Source organism: Chelonia mydas, chromosome 26, assembly GCF_015237465.2.
Source record: "Chelonia mydas isolate rCheMyd1 chromosome 26, rCheMyd1.pri.v2, whole genome shotgun sequence".
Lineage (NCBI taxonomy): Eukaryota > Metazoa > Chordata > Testudines > Cheloniidae > Chelonia > Chelonia mydas.
Genome location: NC_057859.1, coordinates 5,268,245 through 5,286,675, shown reverse-complemented (window position 1 = coordinate 5,286,675; position 18,431 = coordinate 5,268,245). Strand labels below are relative to the sequence as shown.

Here is an 18,431-nt window from a genome sequence, read left to right as displayed (position 1 = left end):
GCACTTGCCATTGGCTACTGTCAGAAGACAGGATACTGGGCGAGATGGACCTTTGGTTTGACCCAGTTCAGCCGTTCTTCTGTTCAGTCCCATTAACTTTCAAACAACACAGGCTCCTAAAGGCCTAAGTTACTTTTGAAAATGGGACGGAGGCTCCCAAGTCACTCAGGCACTTTTGAAAATTGTACCCTCAGCTCTTTGGCACAAGGATTGTCTCCTGCTATCCCTCTGTGCAGCCTCTAGGACAACGGACTCTGGGGGTGGCACTGGAATACCACAATTCTAAGGCATTAAACAAATTCAAACATCTGTGCCTGTGTTAGGGTCTGTCTACACAGCAAAAGCGATGCAGGGGCCAGCCTACTGAGCCAGCTTGAGTCCAGCTAGTGTGGGTACCAGTAGTAGCGAAGAGAGCACAGTGCGGGCTTCAGCTCTGATAGCAGGAGGCGAGCCTGGCGCAGATGTTGGGTACATACGCAACTTGCCAGCCCGCTCTGCTGACTTCATAGCGTTACCAATACTAGCTAGATTAAAGCTAGCTTGAATACGCTAGCCTGTGCGCAGCTTGCGTTGTGTAGACAGCCCTTTAGAAATAGAACCAAAGATTACTCTGCCTGAAATCACTGGGGAGGGAAAATCATTTGCTTTTTGCCACTTGTGCAGTTTATTTAACGCTTTGTACTTTGCTCAACTTGGGAAGTGCAGCTCGACCGGCCTTCTGGTGCTGCTGCATTTGGGTCTCCCGTACAGCAGAGCAACACTTACATCGCAAAAGAAACATACAGACGAGCCCCCAGAACATGCTGTGCTTGAAATAAAAAAAAACACCCCAGACATTAATTTTTATTCATTTCAGGTTTTTTTTAAAAAAATCCCAAAGTCTAAATGTTTAGGCCTAAACCGACAGCAGCCGACTCTTTAAGGAAATATGGGAATCTATTATAAAAACCTAAAAGTGGTTTCTCTTTACCTGATAGGGAATCATAGACACTAGGCCAGGTCACTCTCTGGCTAGTCAAACGGGGGTTCCTCATTTTATTTCTCCTCCAAAGTGGGAGTGTGGTTGGGAATTTGGTCTCTTGAAGCAAAAGGAAAGCCCCTGACTGAGGGAAGAAGGGAAGCCAAAACCCTACAATAAAATAAATAAAATAAAGAGGCTTGTGACAAGCTGAAAACAAGTGCTAGGACCTGGCCTCTGCAACTGTGGTGCTCAACTTTTCCATGCTGGAACGCCCACCCCTCAGTCCCAGAACCTTCTTCCCTCTGGGAAATAACCACCCAGGAGGGGAAAGATGGCCCAGTGGTTAGTGTGCTAAGTCAGTACTCTAAAGACCTAGGCGCAATTCCCTGATCTTTCTCGGACTTTTCTGGGTGCCCTTAGGCAAGTCATTGTGAGCATGCCTATACAGCAGTCACAGGGTGCATTTTCCCCCTCCATCTAGATAATCCACCTCCCGAAACGGCAGCAACTAGATTGAGGGAAGAATTCTTTCACCGACTTAGCCATGTCTATGCTGAGGGCTAGATCGGCTTAACTACAGAGCTCAGGGGGTGCAAATGTTTTCATCCCCCTGAGTGACGTAGATGGGTCAATCTATATTTTAAGTATAGACCAGGTCTTAGTCTCTCTGTGTCTCAGTTCCCTCTCTGTACAAAGGAGATAATAGCACTGCCCTGCCTTCCAGGAGTGTTGCAAGGATAAATATATTACAGATTGTGAGGGGCTACAGTAATGGGGCCAGCTAAGTACCATAGACAGACAAACATCTACCTCCCCTCTGGGAAGGCGGGATGATCTCAACCCTTCTGCTGCTCTACAGGCTTCCAAGTCACTTGGATTTGTTGGCCCTGGGACTCTTGCAGACAGTCTCCTGCGTACCGGCTGTCTGTTCGCTAGATCCATCCATGCACACTGGAGAAAAAAGTCCTGTTAGTTCATCCCTATCCCAAGGCAGGATTCTTCCCTACAGTCCATTCGGCAGTCTTATTCCACTTGTCCACATGGGGAGACTGTCCTACAGTCTAAAAGATCGCACCAGTCAGAAGTTTTGAGCTTAGCCCGTGTAGCAGAATAAAAAAATCCAACCAGCTGCCAGGATTGGTCCCACAGGAACTTGGCCGCCACGGTGGAGTTAGCACCTTTGATGCTGAGAACAGGGTCAGAAGAAGTCTCCAGAACCAGTTGCTGTCTGCTGCCCTCCCAGCAGGGATCGCTGCACAGAAGAGGAGGCAAAGCAATGGGTGTTGAATCTTGGGGGTCGTTACAGGGGAGGTGGGCACAGGGGTGCTCTAGAACAAAGGGAAATCCTGCCTGGGGCTACATCTATATACAAAAAATAACCCCCCCACATCTGACGCTTGCTCCTCGAGTTAATATTTCTTTGTGCCTAAGAGAATCGAAGTATAAAAATAGAGCATCTTTGTAAAATAAAATATGGGGAGTGGCAGGGTGCGGGGGGGGCACAGTCCTATGTACAGCCTGGGGCAATGGGTGTGTTTGGAGAGCAGGACACACGGCAACGTGCAGCATGGGACAGTGGTGGGCACAGGGCGTGCAAGTGACACACAGTCCTAGGTACGGAATGGGGCAGCAGAGTGGATCTGTGTGCGGGGAGGCAGACGGCACGGCCCTACATACAGCATGGGGCAGCAGCCTGGGTCTGTGGGCGGGGAGGGCAGACGGCCCGGCCCTCCGCACAGCAGGGGTCAGCAGCACTAGACAAAGCGCAGGGCCCTACGTGCGGGGCCGCGGGGTGCGGGTGCGCTTCGTCCGGCGCGTGGGGGAGGAGGACCCCACAAACTCAAACTGCTTCTGCCGCTCGGCGTTGTTGGGGAAGGGCAGCTGGCCGCGGTAGAGGCGCTTGATGAAGTGAGCCTCCCGCTGGTTCTGGCGGCTCTTGGTGGCTTTCCGAGGGCGGCCCTTGCGCGTGAAGGCCATGTACCAGCCCTCATGGCGGGCATTCTGGAAGGCTGTGTAGTTGTTCTCCAGAACAATCTCAGTGAAGATGCAGTCTTTGCTCTTGCCATTGGGCTGGAGGGAAGGAAGGGGGGAGAGAGTGGGTTAATCCAGCAGGGAAAGGGTTAAGTGTTGTTCGGCTGGGTCTGATCCTGGGCCACTGGTGTTGCCACTGGACTTCGGTGGGAGCAGAATCAAGGCCTGGGAGGATCTAGTGCCAATGGAGGTTGCCAGACCTCATGGAAGCCGGGCAGGCTTCCCAGGCTCTTGCCAGGCAGGGAACCCCACCACTCAGGGGTAGGAAGGGAGTCCAGTCTCTCTGTCCCATTCAGTCCTTGGCTGCTGTTCTGGGGCTCCCAGCAAGGGGGCTGTATAATGCTAATCGAGGGGGTGGGAACTGGATCAAGACATGCCAGATTCATAGAATCATAGGGCTGGCAGGGACCTTGAGAGGTCATCCAGTCCGGCCCCCTGTCTGAGGCAGGACCAAGCAAACCTAGACCATCCCTCTGACCTGCTGTTAAAAGCCTCCAATGACAGGGATTCCACAATCTCCCTTGGTAGTTCCAGAGCTTAACTACCCTTGGGTTAGAAAGTTTTTCCTAATATCTAACCTAAATCTCCCCTGCTGCAGATTAAGCCCATTGCTTCTTGTCCCACCTTCCCTGGCTGTGACTCACTTTTCCAATGAGCTTCCCCCTCTTGCTCATGCAGATGTATTTCTCGCTCTCGGCTCCCTTGATGCGCACACGGCTCCCAAAGGTGTCCGTCTCCACAATCAGCTTTGCTGCAAGGATGAGAGAAAGAAAGAGAGGGAGAAAAACAAACCAAACCAAACTCCTTCCACCGATGCTAGAGTGAGTGCCGGCCAGTCTGCGTGCCCGGGGGTCAGTGTGCGCACTCAGGCCCATGCAGAGATCCAGAAGAGCATAGGGAGTGTATTAAAAACAAATGCCCAAACAGCACACACAGACCGCACTACCAGCGGTTACATTATCTCGGCTCTAGGGGACAGACAACCCAGTGGTTAGGGCACCTGGCTAGTACTTCCCTGCTATACCACGAACTCCCCAGGTGACCTTGGGCAAGATACACAGGGCACATCTACACTTGGATGTAGGATTCCCAGCTCAAGAAGAGGGACCCAGTCATGCGTGCTAACAATAAAGTGTAGCTGCTAACTGCCCTGTGTATGCACTCCTCCCAAACAACAGGCATGTGGGCTGGGGTGGCTAGCTGCTCATGCTTCTGCGGTTACGCTCTGTTTTTAGCATGTTTGCTCCATCAGAGCTAGTGTGCATTGGTCTCCTCGAGCTGGAGATTAGTGTCGAAGTGTAGGCACACCCTCACTCTCTGTGTGCCTCAGGTCCCCATTGTACCAGGGGGATAACAGCAGTGCCCAGCCTCAGAGGGGGGCTGTGGGGACACATCTCATTGAATTGTCCCAGTACATGGTGCTTTCCACTCTGCGGCTAACAGGACCATGATTCAGAAATCGGAGTTAGACAGTAACCCAGCAGGAAAGCTGCCAGAGGGGATGGCTGGAGTGTCCAAGCCTCTGGTTTGCAGTTCTTGTTCTTACATCTCTAGCAATCCACTGCCCCTTTCATCCGAGAAGAAAAGGGAAGCACATACCTAGCACAGATAACTTGCCCACTTACCTCAGGGATCTATGAGGACAGGGTGAAAGCCAGGGCTGCTGCTTTGATCAAATCAGGAAATAAAGGAGGCATCTATTTACAAACAGCAGCACAGTCTAGTAGCTAAGATAGGTTTCAGAGAAGCAGCCGTGTTAGTCTGTATCCGTAGAGAGAACAGGAGGACTTGTGGCACCTTAGAGACTAACCAATTTATTTGAGCATAAGCTTTCCTGAGCTACAGCTCACTTCATCGGATGCTGTAGCTCACAAAAGCTTATGCTCAAATAAATTGGTTAGTCTCTAAGGTGCCACAAGTCCTCCTTTTCTTGTAGCTAAGATATTGGCTTAGGAGTTGGGGACATAGGGTCAACTCCTGGCCCAAGTGCGTGTCTGCAGGCGAGTAACTTCTTTCTCTGTTTCCCCTCCCACCCATTGTGTGTTACAGTGTAAGCTGTTAGGGGCAAGGCCAGAAGTAATAGTAATTATATTACAATTAAGTAATTCTGCCTCTGTCCCGGGTGACAATGAACAAACCCTTCACGTGGGCAGGTGATGAAAAATGGCCACTGCCAGTATTCAGTGTCATCAAAACACACAGGAAAGAAAAGGTTAAAGCTGCACAAAGCATGGGACTATGCACAGTATTATTACCATTGCATACTGTGTGTGTTTTGCTGTGTTAGACTTTTGACCAGTCAGTCAAGGGTTAATTGTCTGAGCGTCCATTCCACATTCTTTAATTAGAACACCTGGGGTCTGATGTGTTCCTATTGACTCCAACCCTCTGTGAACAGACAGAAATACCTACATCGTTGCAACCAAGGATCTAGCCTGCACCTGTGTTTAATTAACTATAGCCTGCATCTGTGTTTGTTTAATTAATCTGGAGAAAGATCTAGAAAGTGCAAGGCAGGAGTACCTGGAAGCTGGTGAGTTGAGCTATTTTAACCGTCTAAGCTGTTTAGAATAGCCTTTCTTTTTTTAATAGAAATTAAGTATTTTTATTAAGAAAATTCAGGGGCATCTCTGGGATTCTTTAACACGTGACAATTCCTAAAGCCTAATGCCAGAGCAATGGGGAATAGCAGATTCCAGTAGCAAAATAGCCTGTGAGCAAGTGTAACTTACTGCAGGAGGGCTTCAGCTTCTGCAAAATATAATGCTGTTCTAGGTTGAAATTCAGCCCTGTGCAGAGGACCAGAATAATGCCTATGTACCACTTAGTAGCAGTATTACTGTTGTGCTTAGGAGCCCCTGTCATGGAGCAGGACCCTATTGTGCCAGGCGCGGTACAAGGACTAACTCTAGCAAGATGAGACTCTCAGCTTTCATTTAAAAAAAAAAATTCTAGCCCTCCTGGCTATAGGGAAAAGCTTGAAAACATGACCTGTGTGTATCCTAAAGGCTCAGAAACCAGGTGGCAAATAACAAGAACCCCAAATATAGTAATTAACACCCCCCACCAATGATTTTTAAGCCAATCTCATGATTTTTATAGGACCCGAGAAACACCACCCTCCAAAATTTGGAATGCTTTTTAATTTTTGAACCCTTTGGGGGTGACTATTGACAAATGCTTGAGGGGTGGGCACCCTGCACTGAAGCCCTCGAAAAGGGGCTTAAGTTGGACTCGAGTGGTGCATAGTTTCTGGGTTAGGCCCTCTGCGGAGGGGTGAATTTCAGCCTGAGAAAACCTCAGACTATTGTCCCTAGCCATAAAAACTCAGTTGTGCTGCTTGCCTTTGCAGGTGCCTTTTTCTCTGGGTATCTGTGGCAGGGTTACAGTGATGTGAACTGTATACTTAGAGAGACGCAGTACAGTGCACATGGGCCAGTTACAGTGATAAAACAACTAGATCTCTCAGGTTTTGGGACCCGCCGGTTTTGTATTCAGGCTCCTTGGCTTTCATCCCCCTTCCCAGGTAAAATCCACATGGGCAGAACAACCCATGTCCACAAATAAATTCAGACTGGAAATTAGCAGGTTTCTAATCAGAGGAGTGAGGTTCTGGACCAGCCCTCCAACAGGAGTAGTCAGGGCCAGGAACCTAACTGGGATGGAGCTTGGTACATTTATGAATCGGATTATACGATGGAATGGCATGTGATGACCCACAAAATCCCTTCCTGTCCTATGTCCCTATGACCAATACACTATTTGTTCCAATTACTGATGGGCCCCTAACCCTAATCCCCCCTCCGAACACCCTTGCCCTTACGAGGGGTCAAAATCCCAATCTAAATGTTTGCGCCATTAGCCAGTCTCTGGTTACAACCCCTAAGGAAAAGCCTCTATCCACACTTGGATGAGTAACAGAATCTAATTCTAACGCAGTAAGAATCTAATTCTAACGCAGTTATGCCCGCCTCCGACCACTAGACTGTCTGTTACAGCTGGTAAATCAAGCAAATTAGGAAAGCCATAGTTTTGCTTGGATGATGGGGAGTTATGAACTGAATCCTGCTCTCAGTTACATGGATGAAACTCCCTTGACTTAAGTGGGGTTGGCTCCAGGTATAAAGACCACAATCCAGCTCCCAGGGGAGCTAATGGGCCACTGGCTTTAACGGGAGCTGGACTGATTCCTAAGCAAGTGCAGAAATTGGCACATGGAGCGATCCATCGGAAGCTCACACCAAGGTTTCTTTGCAAATTCTCTTATCTGCTGCATGCAGGGTGTTTATGAGACCGTTTCAATCAAATGGAACAATTAAGTTTTTAGCACCTCTCCTTAATTTGGCTACAGCTGTCCTGCCACCAGCTTTTTGATCAAGCCTTATTGTCGTGCTTAACTGATTTTGAACAGTTCTTCAATAAACCGAAGAATTCCCCCCTCTGGGATAAGTTTTAATCATTATGCTTTGGAATGTTCTTTTTATCTGTTGGCTTTTGAAAAACCATCCTTTGAAAACCATTAATATCTCTATCAATCCTTAAAATAATTTAAAAAAACCCAAAACAAATGGACCTCCTCGGTACTTTTTGTAACACTGAATCTTTAAATCTTCATTTCATGTCCAGAACAAACTGTAACCATCCTATTTTGTATTCTAACAGACTATCAATATGGTCTGATTCCTGCTCCCACTGAAGTGGAAGGGAGCAGGACCTAGGTGGATTTTAAATCCAGTTAAAGCTTTTCTCTTTGATTTAACCTGGTAGTTGAAGACAATGTATTAATCTTCCAGTTGCCTGCATGTGCATAACTGAAGTCTAAACAAAACAAGATCTCAGAGCCATGACTTTCAGATCAGATTTAGGTTTAACCCCCAAATAACCTGATCAGAATATAAATTGAACAGGAGTTGCATGTAACTTCTCCCTAGGAGAATCTGGGACTATTGTCCCTAAAGTAGTGCTGGATTGTTACCGTAACAAGTCATTGTACGTTTGAAGCATCACAGTCTCTGATGATAGTCAGGACTTTGCCTTTACAAGTTTACATTTCCCTTTGTGGAAATATCTCAACAATCCATACATTTTGCTGGATTCTCACATGAGTGATGGAATCCTCAAGTCAAAGGGACTTTTGAATACAATGGGGTCAAGATTTCACCCAGAGATTCAGTCCCAAACATGCTAGGGATGGACTGGAGTGGCTTTAGCAAGCCTGTTTTGTATATTAGACCAGAATACCTTTTGAAATGCTGGCCACAGGTTCCTGGATATTCTCAATTGCCAGGAAGTCGTTTTTCGGTTTCTAATACATACCAGTGTTCAGCTGGTTGCGTTGCAAGTGAAGCTGTGGCTATGAAACTGGAAGGTCTCCTGGTCTCTGTCTCTTCCTTGGGGACATATACGAAAGCAACCCTTGTGACCCTTCTTACCCCGTACCAGGGATGCTAGTTATCTGTCTCAGTCAAGTGTCTCAAAGTGCTCCACAGGGACGGAGGCAGTACCATTATCCCCGTTTTACAGACAGAGAAGCTGAGGCATGGAGCAGGGATGTGGCACAGTGATTCACTGGCAATGGTAGGAACAAAACCTGGGAGTCATGACTTAGGCATCCCTGTTCTAGACACTAGGTCTCATTCCCTCCCCGAACTGGGAACAGTTCCAATACCCAGCCCAACCCAACCTGCTCTAAACATTAAATCCCACTCCCTTCCTTGAGCTGGTAATAGAACCCAGGTGTATAGACCCCACTGTGATAGCACCTAGGAGCCCCAGATATGGGTCAAAGCCCCGTTGTCTAGGTGCCGCACAGAGACAGAACAAAGAGGTGGTCCCTGCCCCAAGGAGTTCACAATCTAACCCAAGCAGTGTGACTCATCCCTGTGTTGGCACTGGCCTCTCTGACCAGGTTCCAGATGTAGAATCTCTGCAGGGCTGACAACCATTTCCAGATGTGGCTGATACAGCCACGTGATAATCGCTTAGAATTAAAGTGCATTCCCTACCAGCCAGTCTCTTTCCATCACAGATGGCTGAGATCTGGCCATGTGCTCTGGTGGGATGGGGGCATCTCCAACTTCTTACCGAATTTGTTGCCATCCTCTGCTGTGGCGGTGATCCTTTTGCCGTTCACCTGGACATGCTTGCCACTGGTCCGGCTGTACAGCTGGTACTCCCTGATCTGCCTTCGGCTCAGCTGGTCTGTCATGGCGCCCTGGTCCCTCACGTACTGGTTAAAATTAGGAGACGGTTGATTCTCCCCCTTTGTTTACAAAGGGAAAAATAAAATCAATTTGTTTTGGACAGCCCCACAGACATGGCGAGGATATGGAGTTGGGAGCCATCACTGGGCCATCCTGGGCAGGAGAGCTCACGCAGGGTGGTGGGATGGGGTCTGGGACCCTGAGGAGTATGCCAAGGAGGTGGCTGGGATATAGTCAGGAACCAACAAAGGGACATCCTGGTCAGGAGACCACATAGATGACAGGGGATGGACTTTGGTACTCTGGAGAGGAGGTCACATACATGATGGGACCTAGCTTGAAATTAGAGGCACCCGAGGCCAGAGTCCCCATGCAGTTTCATAGCATTCCATGCAAACTTGTGTATGCATTTTAGATTCCAGGACAGCCTGCGGGGCAGAGATGGGATACAGAGCCTTTCACCTCTGGTTTGGCTCCATTCCATATAGACAGTGACCCAAAGCCATTGCCGCCTAATGGCTGTTAGCTGACCTATGTGAGATGAGTCTGCGTCCAGTGCCCATAACAACGGCCACCACAGATGGAACTAGCTGGCAGGCTAAACAGAGGACTGAATGGGGCTTGGAGACCCAGCTCCCCTCAGACTAGTAGAGGTGCTAGATCAAGGGGTGAGAGGCTGCATGGGTGGGTGGGTCAAGGGGTGAGAGGCTGGGTGTGTGTAAAAGCTTGCACTGCTGCTTTTCTGGGGTACGCAGGTGGCTACCTTCTAAGAAGGGTTAATCTCGTGCTTTTCTCTAACAACATACCTCCCTAACCAAGACCCACCCACATCTCCTGGAAACTCGGAGACCCGTCCTGTTGAGAAACAATTCCACTTGTTTCTCTTATTTCTTTGTTACTTGGGATCGTTATGAGTCATGGGCTCCTGTGCCCTATCACCCACAAAGTCCTACTCCTCCGGGACAGCGAAATTGATTGCTAAAGGGAAGATGATTCTCTCTCTGTGTCTATAGAAATATATCCATCCATCCACTATAACCCTCTCTCTACTGGTTTGGCAGTCTCTCCATATGTTATGTGTAATATTACTCTCTATCAGATATAAATTGCTTATCAAATATAACCTTCTATCTTCCATATATAACCATCATCCATTTCTCCAGTATAATACTCTAATATAAACCTTCCATCTACCATAAATAACCATCATCCATATGTCCACTATAACACTCTATTATTATTTATTTATTTATTTTATTTACTTGTATTATTGGAGCACGTAGGAACCCTAGTCCTGGAGCAGGACCCCATTGTGCTAGGTGCTGTACAAACACTGAACAAAAAGACAATCCCTGCCCTAAAGAGCTTCCAATCTAAGTCTCTATCTATTCCGTGCCCATCGTCCTGGCATCTGGCCACCTTGTGAATGTGATTCTTCAAACCCAGGACTTGTTAGCGCAGCTCGGGAGAAAGTAGAACAGATGAAGTAGTAAAGGTGTCTCCCTCCCTCCTCCGCCTCTCATTGTCGTTAGTAACAACAGAACAAGAGCAAAATACAGACCATAGGAAAGAAGCCAAATTCTTCCCAAAGAATGAGTCCCCTGCGCCCCCATGACTGTGATCATAAAATAAAGGATTGGGTTGTCCTGTCCCTGTTGTGTTGCCAGGGGCCCTGACAGCAAAGACCCGGGAGTAATGTGTATTTGAGGGTCTTCCTGGAAGATTATGCCCACGCAAACTGCAGGCGTTTGTCACAGAGAACGCCAGCTATTTCCGCAACCTCACTGTGCTATCAGCACACACAGCCTGCTGCTGCATGTCTCACACATTTCTCTGGGTGCCTCAGGACCCTTGCTGGGAGCCAGGCTCATCCTCAGCATTGAAAAATACAAGAAAACGGGGCTGCAAATCAGCGAATGGCAAGTCAGCGGTAGCACTCAAAGTCTATGGCCAGCACTTCTGATCCACGTTGGCCAAACCTGAATTAGAGGGGCCTGCGGATGCGCTGGCACCACCACTGTTGCTGACAGGTGCCAACACTCATGCCAGACGCGAAGGGCAAACCAGAACTTCACTGCTGGCCCTAGGCTCCGGATCCCCAGCGCCTCTCGGCCGCCCTCCGGATCCCCAGCGCCTCTCGGCCGCCCCCGGATCCCGAAGCAGATGTTACATCAGAGTCTCAGAGAGCGAAGCACCAGTAGTCTTACTGCCCGTTGTTTGATCCACTGATGACCTAGGGTCTTAGAGTTCAAGGCCAGAAGAGACCACAAGATTATCTAGTTTGACTTCCTGTATATCACAGGCCACCAGCACCTGCACACTAAACCCAACAACTGAAACGCAGCCAAAGTATGACAGCCCACACGAGACTAGACTGTGATGTGCCACAGGCAGAGAACAGGAGGGACTGAGATGCACCAGTGTCCGAGGCAGGGAAATGGTTAAGTGAAAGAGACCAGATAACGCTGACAAGGGACCCGCATCCACATGCTGCGGAGGAAGGCAGGCGCCCCTGCCCGAGGTCACTGCCAATCTTCCTTCCGGACCCCACATCTGGCCATCAGTGAGCACGTGAGTAAGAACCAGGCAGCCAAGCACCTGGGAGAGAGAATGCTCGGTGCCACCTCAGAGCCCTGGTCCTCCCTGTCCAGTGTCCCACCTCCAGCTGTGGCCATCCCTGATGCTACAGAGGAAGGAGATTAACAAAAAAAAAACCCAGAAAGCACTGGGGGGAGGGGGGAATCCCTTCCTGACCCCTGAGGCAGCTGGCTGAAACCCTGAAGCATGAGCTTTTAGGACATAAGACATAAACCGTAAGTGAGCCCCAGGGCCCTGAGTCCTGCCCCCACCATGGTAAGCAATCCTGTCATACAATCGTGCACAAGAACCACCGGCTGGGAGGGACAGAAATACTAAAGAACATCAAGGCTTCAAAACCCAGGCTAACAACAAAACATACACCACCTTGAGCAAGCCAGGCTCTCCCTCGTGTGTAGGGGGAGGGGGCTCTTTCTTAGCCAGCCCCTTCAAATCACAGTGTGGTAAAATACCTAAACAGTAACCCCCTCCTTCCCCCCCACCCTTCAGCTTCCACCCTTTGCTGCCAGCCATGAAACAGGCTGAGTGGAACTGAGAACTGAATGTGGTTCCTAATACACAGTGGCTCACCAGTAGCAAATGGGAGGTTACTCTTGGGAAGGTCGTTCTACTCTTTGACTCAGCTAACGATGGGCCGAATCCTGCTCTGGTCTGTGTAAATGAACTCAAGTGTTGAACCCGCAGTGGGGGCTCAGAGCTGGAAGCTCCATGTATGTGTGAGGAGCAACTAGACATTGTGTTACCGAATCAGCAACACAGTGCATCTTCTATAACCATAACACAGAGGGCATGACTACAACCACGTAGGGCTCTGAGACTTCATTTCACTGGGGTTTGGGAGAACGGTTCCCTTTGCTTTCAATCTGGGTGAAGTTCCCTGCCCCAAATTTTGCTTTCAGCGTCAGGACCACAAAGCTCAATGTGAAACTTGGGTCCAAACCATTGGTCTCCTGTTAAAATAACAGGAGGCTGGCTGCTTGTTTCAGACAGGATCAACTCAATGCCATACACCGGCCCAAGTTTGCTCCAAACCAGGCCTGAATTGCCTTGAAAGTTTCCTAAACTTTAGCAAACATGACAATAAACTAAATTTTTCTATCAATGCAGGAAACCAGAGAAGACTGATGTGTTTGTGGATCTACGTACAAACATTATGTGCTGCTCTGGCTACAATTCTCCTAACATGCATGCGTGTCAAAGCATATTGACCAAATTCCCCCCTCTCCTCCTCAAAGATACACTAAAAGGAGAGGGCCACATTCTGCTCCCCACTGGCCAGGAGCTACTATAGATTCTGATGTGAGAGCAGAATTTAGAGCTCAGCCTTTCAGACTTACACTGGCATAACTCCATTAACTTCAGTGGCATTACTCCTGATTTACACCAGTGTAACTGACAGCAGAATCAGCCTGGAGAGGTTCAGCGCACTGCGAAAGGCTGCTAAATAAAGTGTGTATTGTACCCAAGCAGGCTTTGTGACTTATGTTAATGCCCTAGCAGAAACACACGCTCCCCAACAGAAGAGTTATTGTATGGTAAATACCAGCTAATTACTACAGACATGCTGGTTGACTACAATGCTGATAATCCTCAATCCCTATGACGATACAGAGCTATCACGGAGCAGTTAAACTTCAATCAATGTCTTTAACTATGCATTTTATTGGTATGAGAAGGCTTCATTTAATCTCTATGCAAGTGGAGTAGGAAGCCCTGTTTTTAAGAGCTAAGACTGAGATTTTCAAAGCTCCTTAAGAGATTTGGACATGCAATTCGGGTGGTCAAATTTTTTAAATTTAAACTTTTTTGGCCGGGGGGACAGATGGGGTGGGGGAGACAAGGAACAGCTTTTTGACCAAAATACAAATGTTTGTTAGTTTGGTCAAAATGACTGAGTTTTTCATTTTAAAACATGGAACCTGGAAAATATTCTTTTGTAAAAATATTCAGTTTTTGGTAAAAAAATGTTTAGAATATCTTTTTTTTTTCTTTTGTTTTTGGTTGCAGCATAAATAGAGTTTTCAAAACCTGAACTTCTTACCAACAGCGGAAAAAATTTACCAACGCTGGTCATCGAAAGCTGGAAAAATTCTTTTGTTGTTGTTGGAAAACCCAAAATATTTCTGTGAGAAAATTAGGAAAAAAATGTTGAAAGACTTGGATTTTTGAAACAGCTGTCGTCCAAATCTCTTAGCCATCTTTAAAAATCTCAGCTAGAATGTAGATCTTTAGCTTGTGCATGACACATAGGTAAATTCAACCTCAGCTGTGTAAAGTTTCTTCATTGCCTTCAGGGGAACACCAGTGATTTACCCCAGTTGACTTCAGTGGGGCCAGGATTTCACCCAGCTATTACCATAGCAGAACTGAGATCTTAAATGCCTATTGCTACCCTGTTCCCACTCAACATTTTGCCATTGACTTCAGGTGAAGCAGGATCAGGCCCTGTCTATGGACCACTTTAATCTGCCCCATATTTCTCTGGGAATCTGAGTGCTGGTCAGAGATTATCTACAGCACCAACTTCAGCTCATCTGAACCTTCACGGAGCAGTAACGTGGGCCACTGGATTGGCTCAGAACTTCTTGCTGTAAAAGGAAAGGCAGCAGTGGGGTTCTGGTTTGTGACCAGGTCTCCCACAGTAGTACACATAATAAATAATAATAAAAACTGGTAACTTAAACACAGATTGGATCTCCCTGTATTAATAGCTTCTGCACAGTAGGGTGTTTCATATACCTACTGGTGACATTATTACCAGATTTTTCAGACAGGCTCGGAACGCACCATCAGGCCCAGGTTTTCCAAAAAGCTCAGCATCCCTTAAGGCACCTAAATAGGTGGTTAGATTTTCCAGAGGACTCAGCATGTCTCGTGCTTAGCAGTTTTGCAAATCTGGCCATAAGTGGGAGCTATCCTCTATTATTTTATATTATGGTCACACTTTCTAGCAAGGTTCTAGTTATAAATAGTTAATAAAGGGTTAATAGATGCTTTAATAAATGGTTTTTTCAGAGTCCAACAGGCTGACGGCTTGCTTGTAAGCCATGGTTATAACCATCTACAACACCTTCTACTGGTGTGCTTATAAACCTGAGCAGCCTACAGCACTGATACCTGGCACCATGCTCGTAACAGCTATTAATCATGTATTAATCCTTTAAGGGTCAATTCAGAAATTGTTTATAAAGTGTGACACTTATATTTATGGTGAGGCGCTAAAGGCAGGACATTCACAATAGACTTGATTGTACAACGCTAACTCATACTTGTGCATGCAGCCCCCCGATGATCAAGAGTACTTGTGCGAGTGCTCACCAGCATGAACGAGGGTGGCCCGACGAGCCCTATGTAGGATGAGAGCAGGAGAGTCTAAGAAGTGACTAGTGATTTTGGGTGCCTGCATTTTTTGGTGCGCAACGTGAGACACTTTAAAGGGCCCTGATTTTCAGACGGTGGGTGCTCAGCACTGTCTGGAAATCAGGAGCCTTTAAGGTTTCCCAAGCAGGGCACCTTGAGTCACTTCTGAAGAGTTTGGTGTTGCACATCCGTGATCAGGTGAATGGTCTAGACCTGCCCAGGCTCTGAGCACTCACAGATACTGTACACTTCTATGGGGGTCCCAGGCACTCAGCACCTCGCAGGACCAGACACTTTGGCAAAGAGGGCAATTGTCTCCTTTTGACTCAGACTGGCTTCTGGAGCAGGGCTCTCTCCCCCCACCCCCTGCTCCCTGCCTCAATTCAGCTGGGTCTCAACACAACTGAGCTCAATGGGAACCCTTCCTAGCCCTGCAGCTGTCTGTCCCCATCCATCAGGACTCATAGCATCATGCTGGACCTGTGAACCCTGACAATGGGGGACTTGTGCGTTCCTCTGGGGGAGGCATGAATGCAGGAGGAGCTGATAAGCCAGGTAGAAATCCCCTTTCCATGAGTTCCTGGAGCTGCTCCTTTTAGTTCATCCAAAAGCCTCTTGCCTTTTTTTTTTTTTTTTTTTGGCTTTGCTTCATTCTCCCCTTGAGTGATCTTTCCCACCTTTTCCTTCAGCATTCAGCAGCCTCCGCTCATTTCAGATCACAGGGCAAAACCTCTCTCTCTCTCTTCTCTCCCCCCCCCCCCGCCACCTCCCTCACAAAGGAGGACAGAGAGGGTCTAGCAAAGATCACAGCAAACATTATCTATGTGGAATCTTCACAGGTCTTTAGTGTGGCCGCTGGGGGGGATCGACCCCTTGCTGCTGCCAAAGGAACTGTTGATCAGCCGTCCCAGAGACAGCTGCTCATCACACAGGAGCTCAAGCATGGCTCTGGCCTTTGCCAGCTTGCCCCCCCGCCTGCCGTACACCCTCAGTGGGAGCAAGGCAAGCAGTTCAAGGGAAAGCTCCGCACCACCTTTCACAGCACCATCAAATGAGCCCCCCGCCTCCAAGGGGGCAATAAAACCAGGCCCAACACCAGTGTGCTAATTTCTGTTCCGTAACAGGCTGCATCTCTGAGCCTTTCTGTGTGTGCATGTGTTGGGGGGTGGGGGGGTGGGGAAGGGTCTAGGGTCTCGCTTCTGGCAAGGCTTTGGGGTTGTTTCTGTCCCCATCAAAGGCACCTCCGTTCCCCTCTTGTTTTCAAAGGCATTTACCTTAAAAAGGTCCGGAGTGCATGTTATAAGGAATCCAAGGCTGGCCTGTTAAAACGGTTTTGAGTCTAGCTGAGAGGGTGCTGGTATGGAACAGTGCATTTTAATAGCCCTGGCTTTTATTGAGATCACAAAAAGGGACGCTGCATCTTTAAAAGGAATGGGAGTCAGGGGGTGTTAAACCCCAAGCCACAGCAAGCTGCTCTGACTTTGGATTTCAAACCAACGGGCCTGATTCTGCTCTCACTCATGCTGGTGTAAATCAGGAGTAACTCCACTGACGTGATTGGGACAGATCCCCAGCTGGTGTAAATTGGGATAGCTCCACTGAAGTCAGTGCTGATTTACACCAGCTGCAGATCTGGCCTGATGGAGTCACACTGGTATAAAACTAGTGTGAGAGGAGACTCAGGTCCCAAAATCTCAACTTGGTATATTTCTGGAATTGAGCATTTCCCCTCAATGAGCAGTAGTCTAACAAAATATACTGGGCTGCTATACAGCACAATGTTCCCGTTCTCTAGGGGCGAAGGCCCAATCCTGTGAGCAGTTACACACAGGAGCAATCCCGCTGACCTTAATTGTCTATTACACCTACTCCTAGATAGACACAATTTCATTTCTGAAACAATTAAAATAATTAGTGTTACCTCCATGATTATCCAGTCCTACAATTGGTCCTGAGCCTTCAAACATGCACATAAGTAATTTTACTCACATGAGTAGTGCCATTGAGTAGGATACTGAGTTACTCCTGAGCGATGCTGGTCTGAGATTAAAATCTAGCCCTAGGTTTACTCATATGAGTAAAGTCACCCATGTGCATAGGTATTTGCAGGAGAGAGCTCCTTAACTTTTAAAACTGTGCTATGTTTAATAACTTTAATAATAATAATCAGTATTGTCAGCATTAGCAAAACAGAACGCACAGGTAACATTTTGATTCCGGTTAAGAGTACAACATTAGCCAATTTATTTTCAAGCACCAAACGCAAACCAATACATGCCACCTTTAGGATTAAAGCAATGCACCACAGGGAAATAAAAGCAATTACTCTAGTTTCCAAAAGAGCTTTGGGCACTTTGGGTTTGAATGCTATTGCAGCCCTGTGTCTTTAAACACTTTGGTTTTGTTGCAAAGAAAGAACTCCACAAGTAAATCTAAAAAACCGTACCCTGACTTTTTGCATTTTGAGGGGGGGGTTGGTTAGTAAAACAGACAGTGTGTTGCATACGTACCTGGGTTTGACAGGAGAGCATTAAGAGCTGGAAACATCTGTATTTGGAAACAAAAAAGAGAGAGAGAAAAAAATACACAGGGTTTTGTTTGGGGGTTATTCTGTCTACTACTAATACACTATTGATTAAACCTTGTTGCAAATAATTGGAACAAAACTAGCTGGGAGGAAAGAAAAAAAGCGCTTACATGGAAAGGTTTTGGAGGCTGACGTACTGCTGCATGTCGCTTGCCAAAAGGGAAAAAAAGAGATAAATACATAAAATGAACTAAATCAGCTCTGAGCTGAGCGCTCTCAAAATCTCCCAAAGCTGCAAAGATCTCTTAAAGCTGGCACATTCCTGGGGGTGAAGCTAAGGAGCGGTGTCCCCTCCTTTTTAGTCTAAACCCCCCAGTAACAGCAGGAAAGGAGGTGTCAGAAAAAAACACCCCCACTTCTTGCACCTTTAAGACCACAAGCGATCATAAAGTGCCCGGAACAAAAATTGATACAGTGCATGGAGATGGCTGAAGCAAAGCATCCGTCGTCTTCTTTCCTTTCTTTTTTAATCTTTACCAGGGTCCTGGCTGTGCTTGAAGAACCTTCACAGCATCCAAGTTTGTTTCATCCATTTCCCCTTTCCTCCCCACCCCACCCTTCCCCAAAATAGAAACTTGCTGCTTTCCTCAGTTTATTCAGTGGGTTGCATCCCTCCTGCAGCCTGGTAGCTGCTTCCTCCTACATGGGAAGGTGGCTCAGGGCAAGGCGCTCCCATCTGGGGAGGAGAAGA

At 47.6% G+C, this 18,431-nt stretch overlaps 1 protein-coding gene across 1 annotated transcript; it reads right to left on the bottom strand.

Annotated features, from left to right (window-relative positions):
- Positions 1–559: 559 nt before the first annotated feature.
- Positions 560–18,011, bottom strand: FGF17 (fibroblast growth factor 17). The gene is made up of 5 exons (XM_007066326.3): positions 17,851–18,011; positions 17,664–17,700; positions 9,077–9,254; positions 3,637–3,743; positions 560–3,031 (listed from the first exon to the last, which is right to left on the bottom strand). Exons 1-5 carry the CDS (start codon positions 17,883–17,885, stop codon positions 2,735–2,737), a joined length of 654 nt encoding a protein of 217 aa, XP_007066388.1. The 5' UTR covers positions 17,886–18,011; the 3' UTR covers positions 560–2,734.
- Positions 18,012–18,431: the final 420 nt, after the last annotated feature.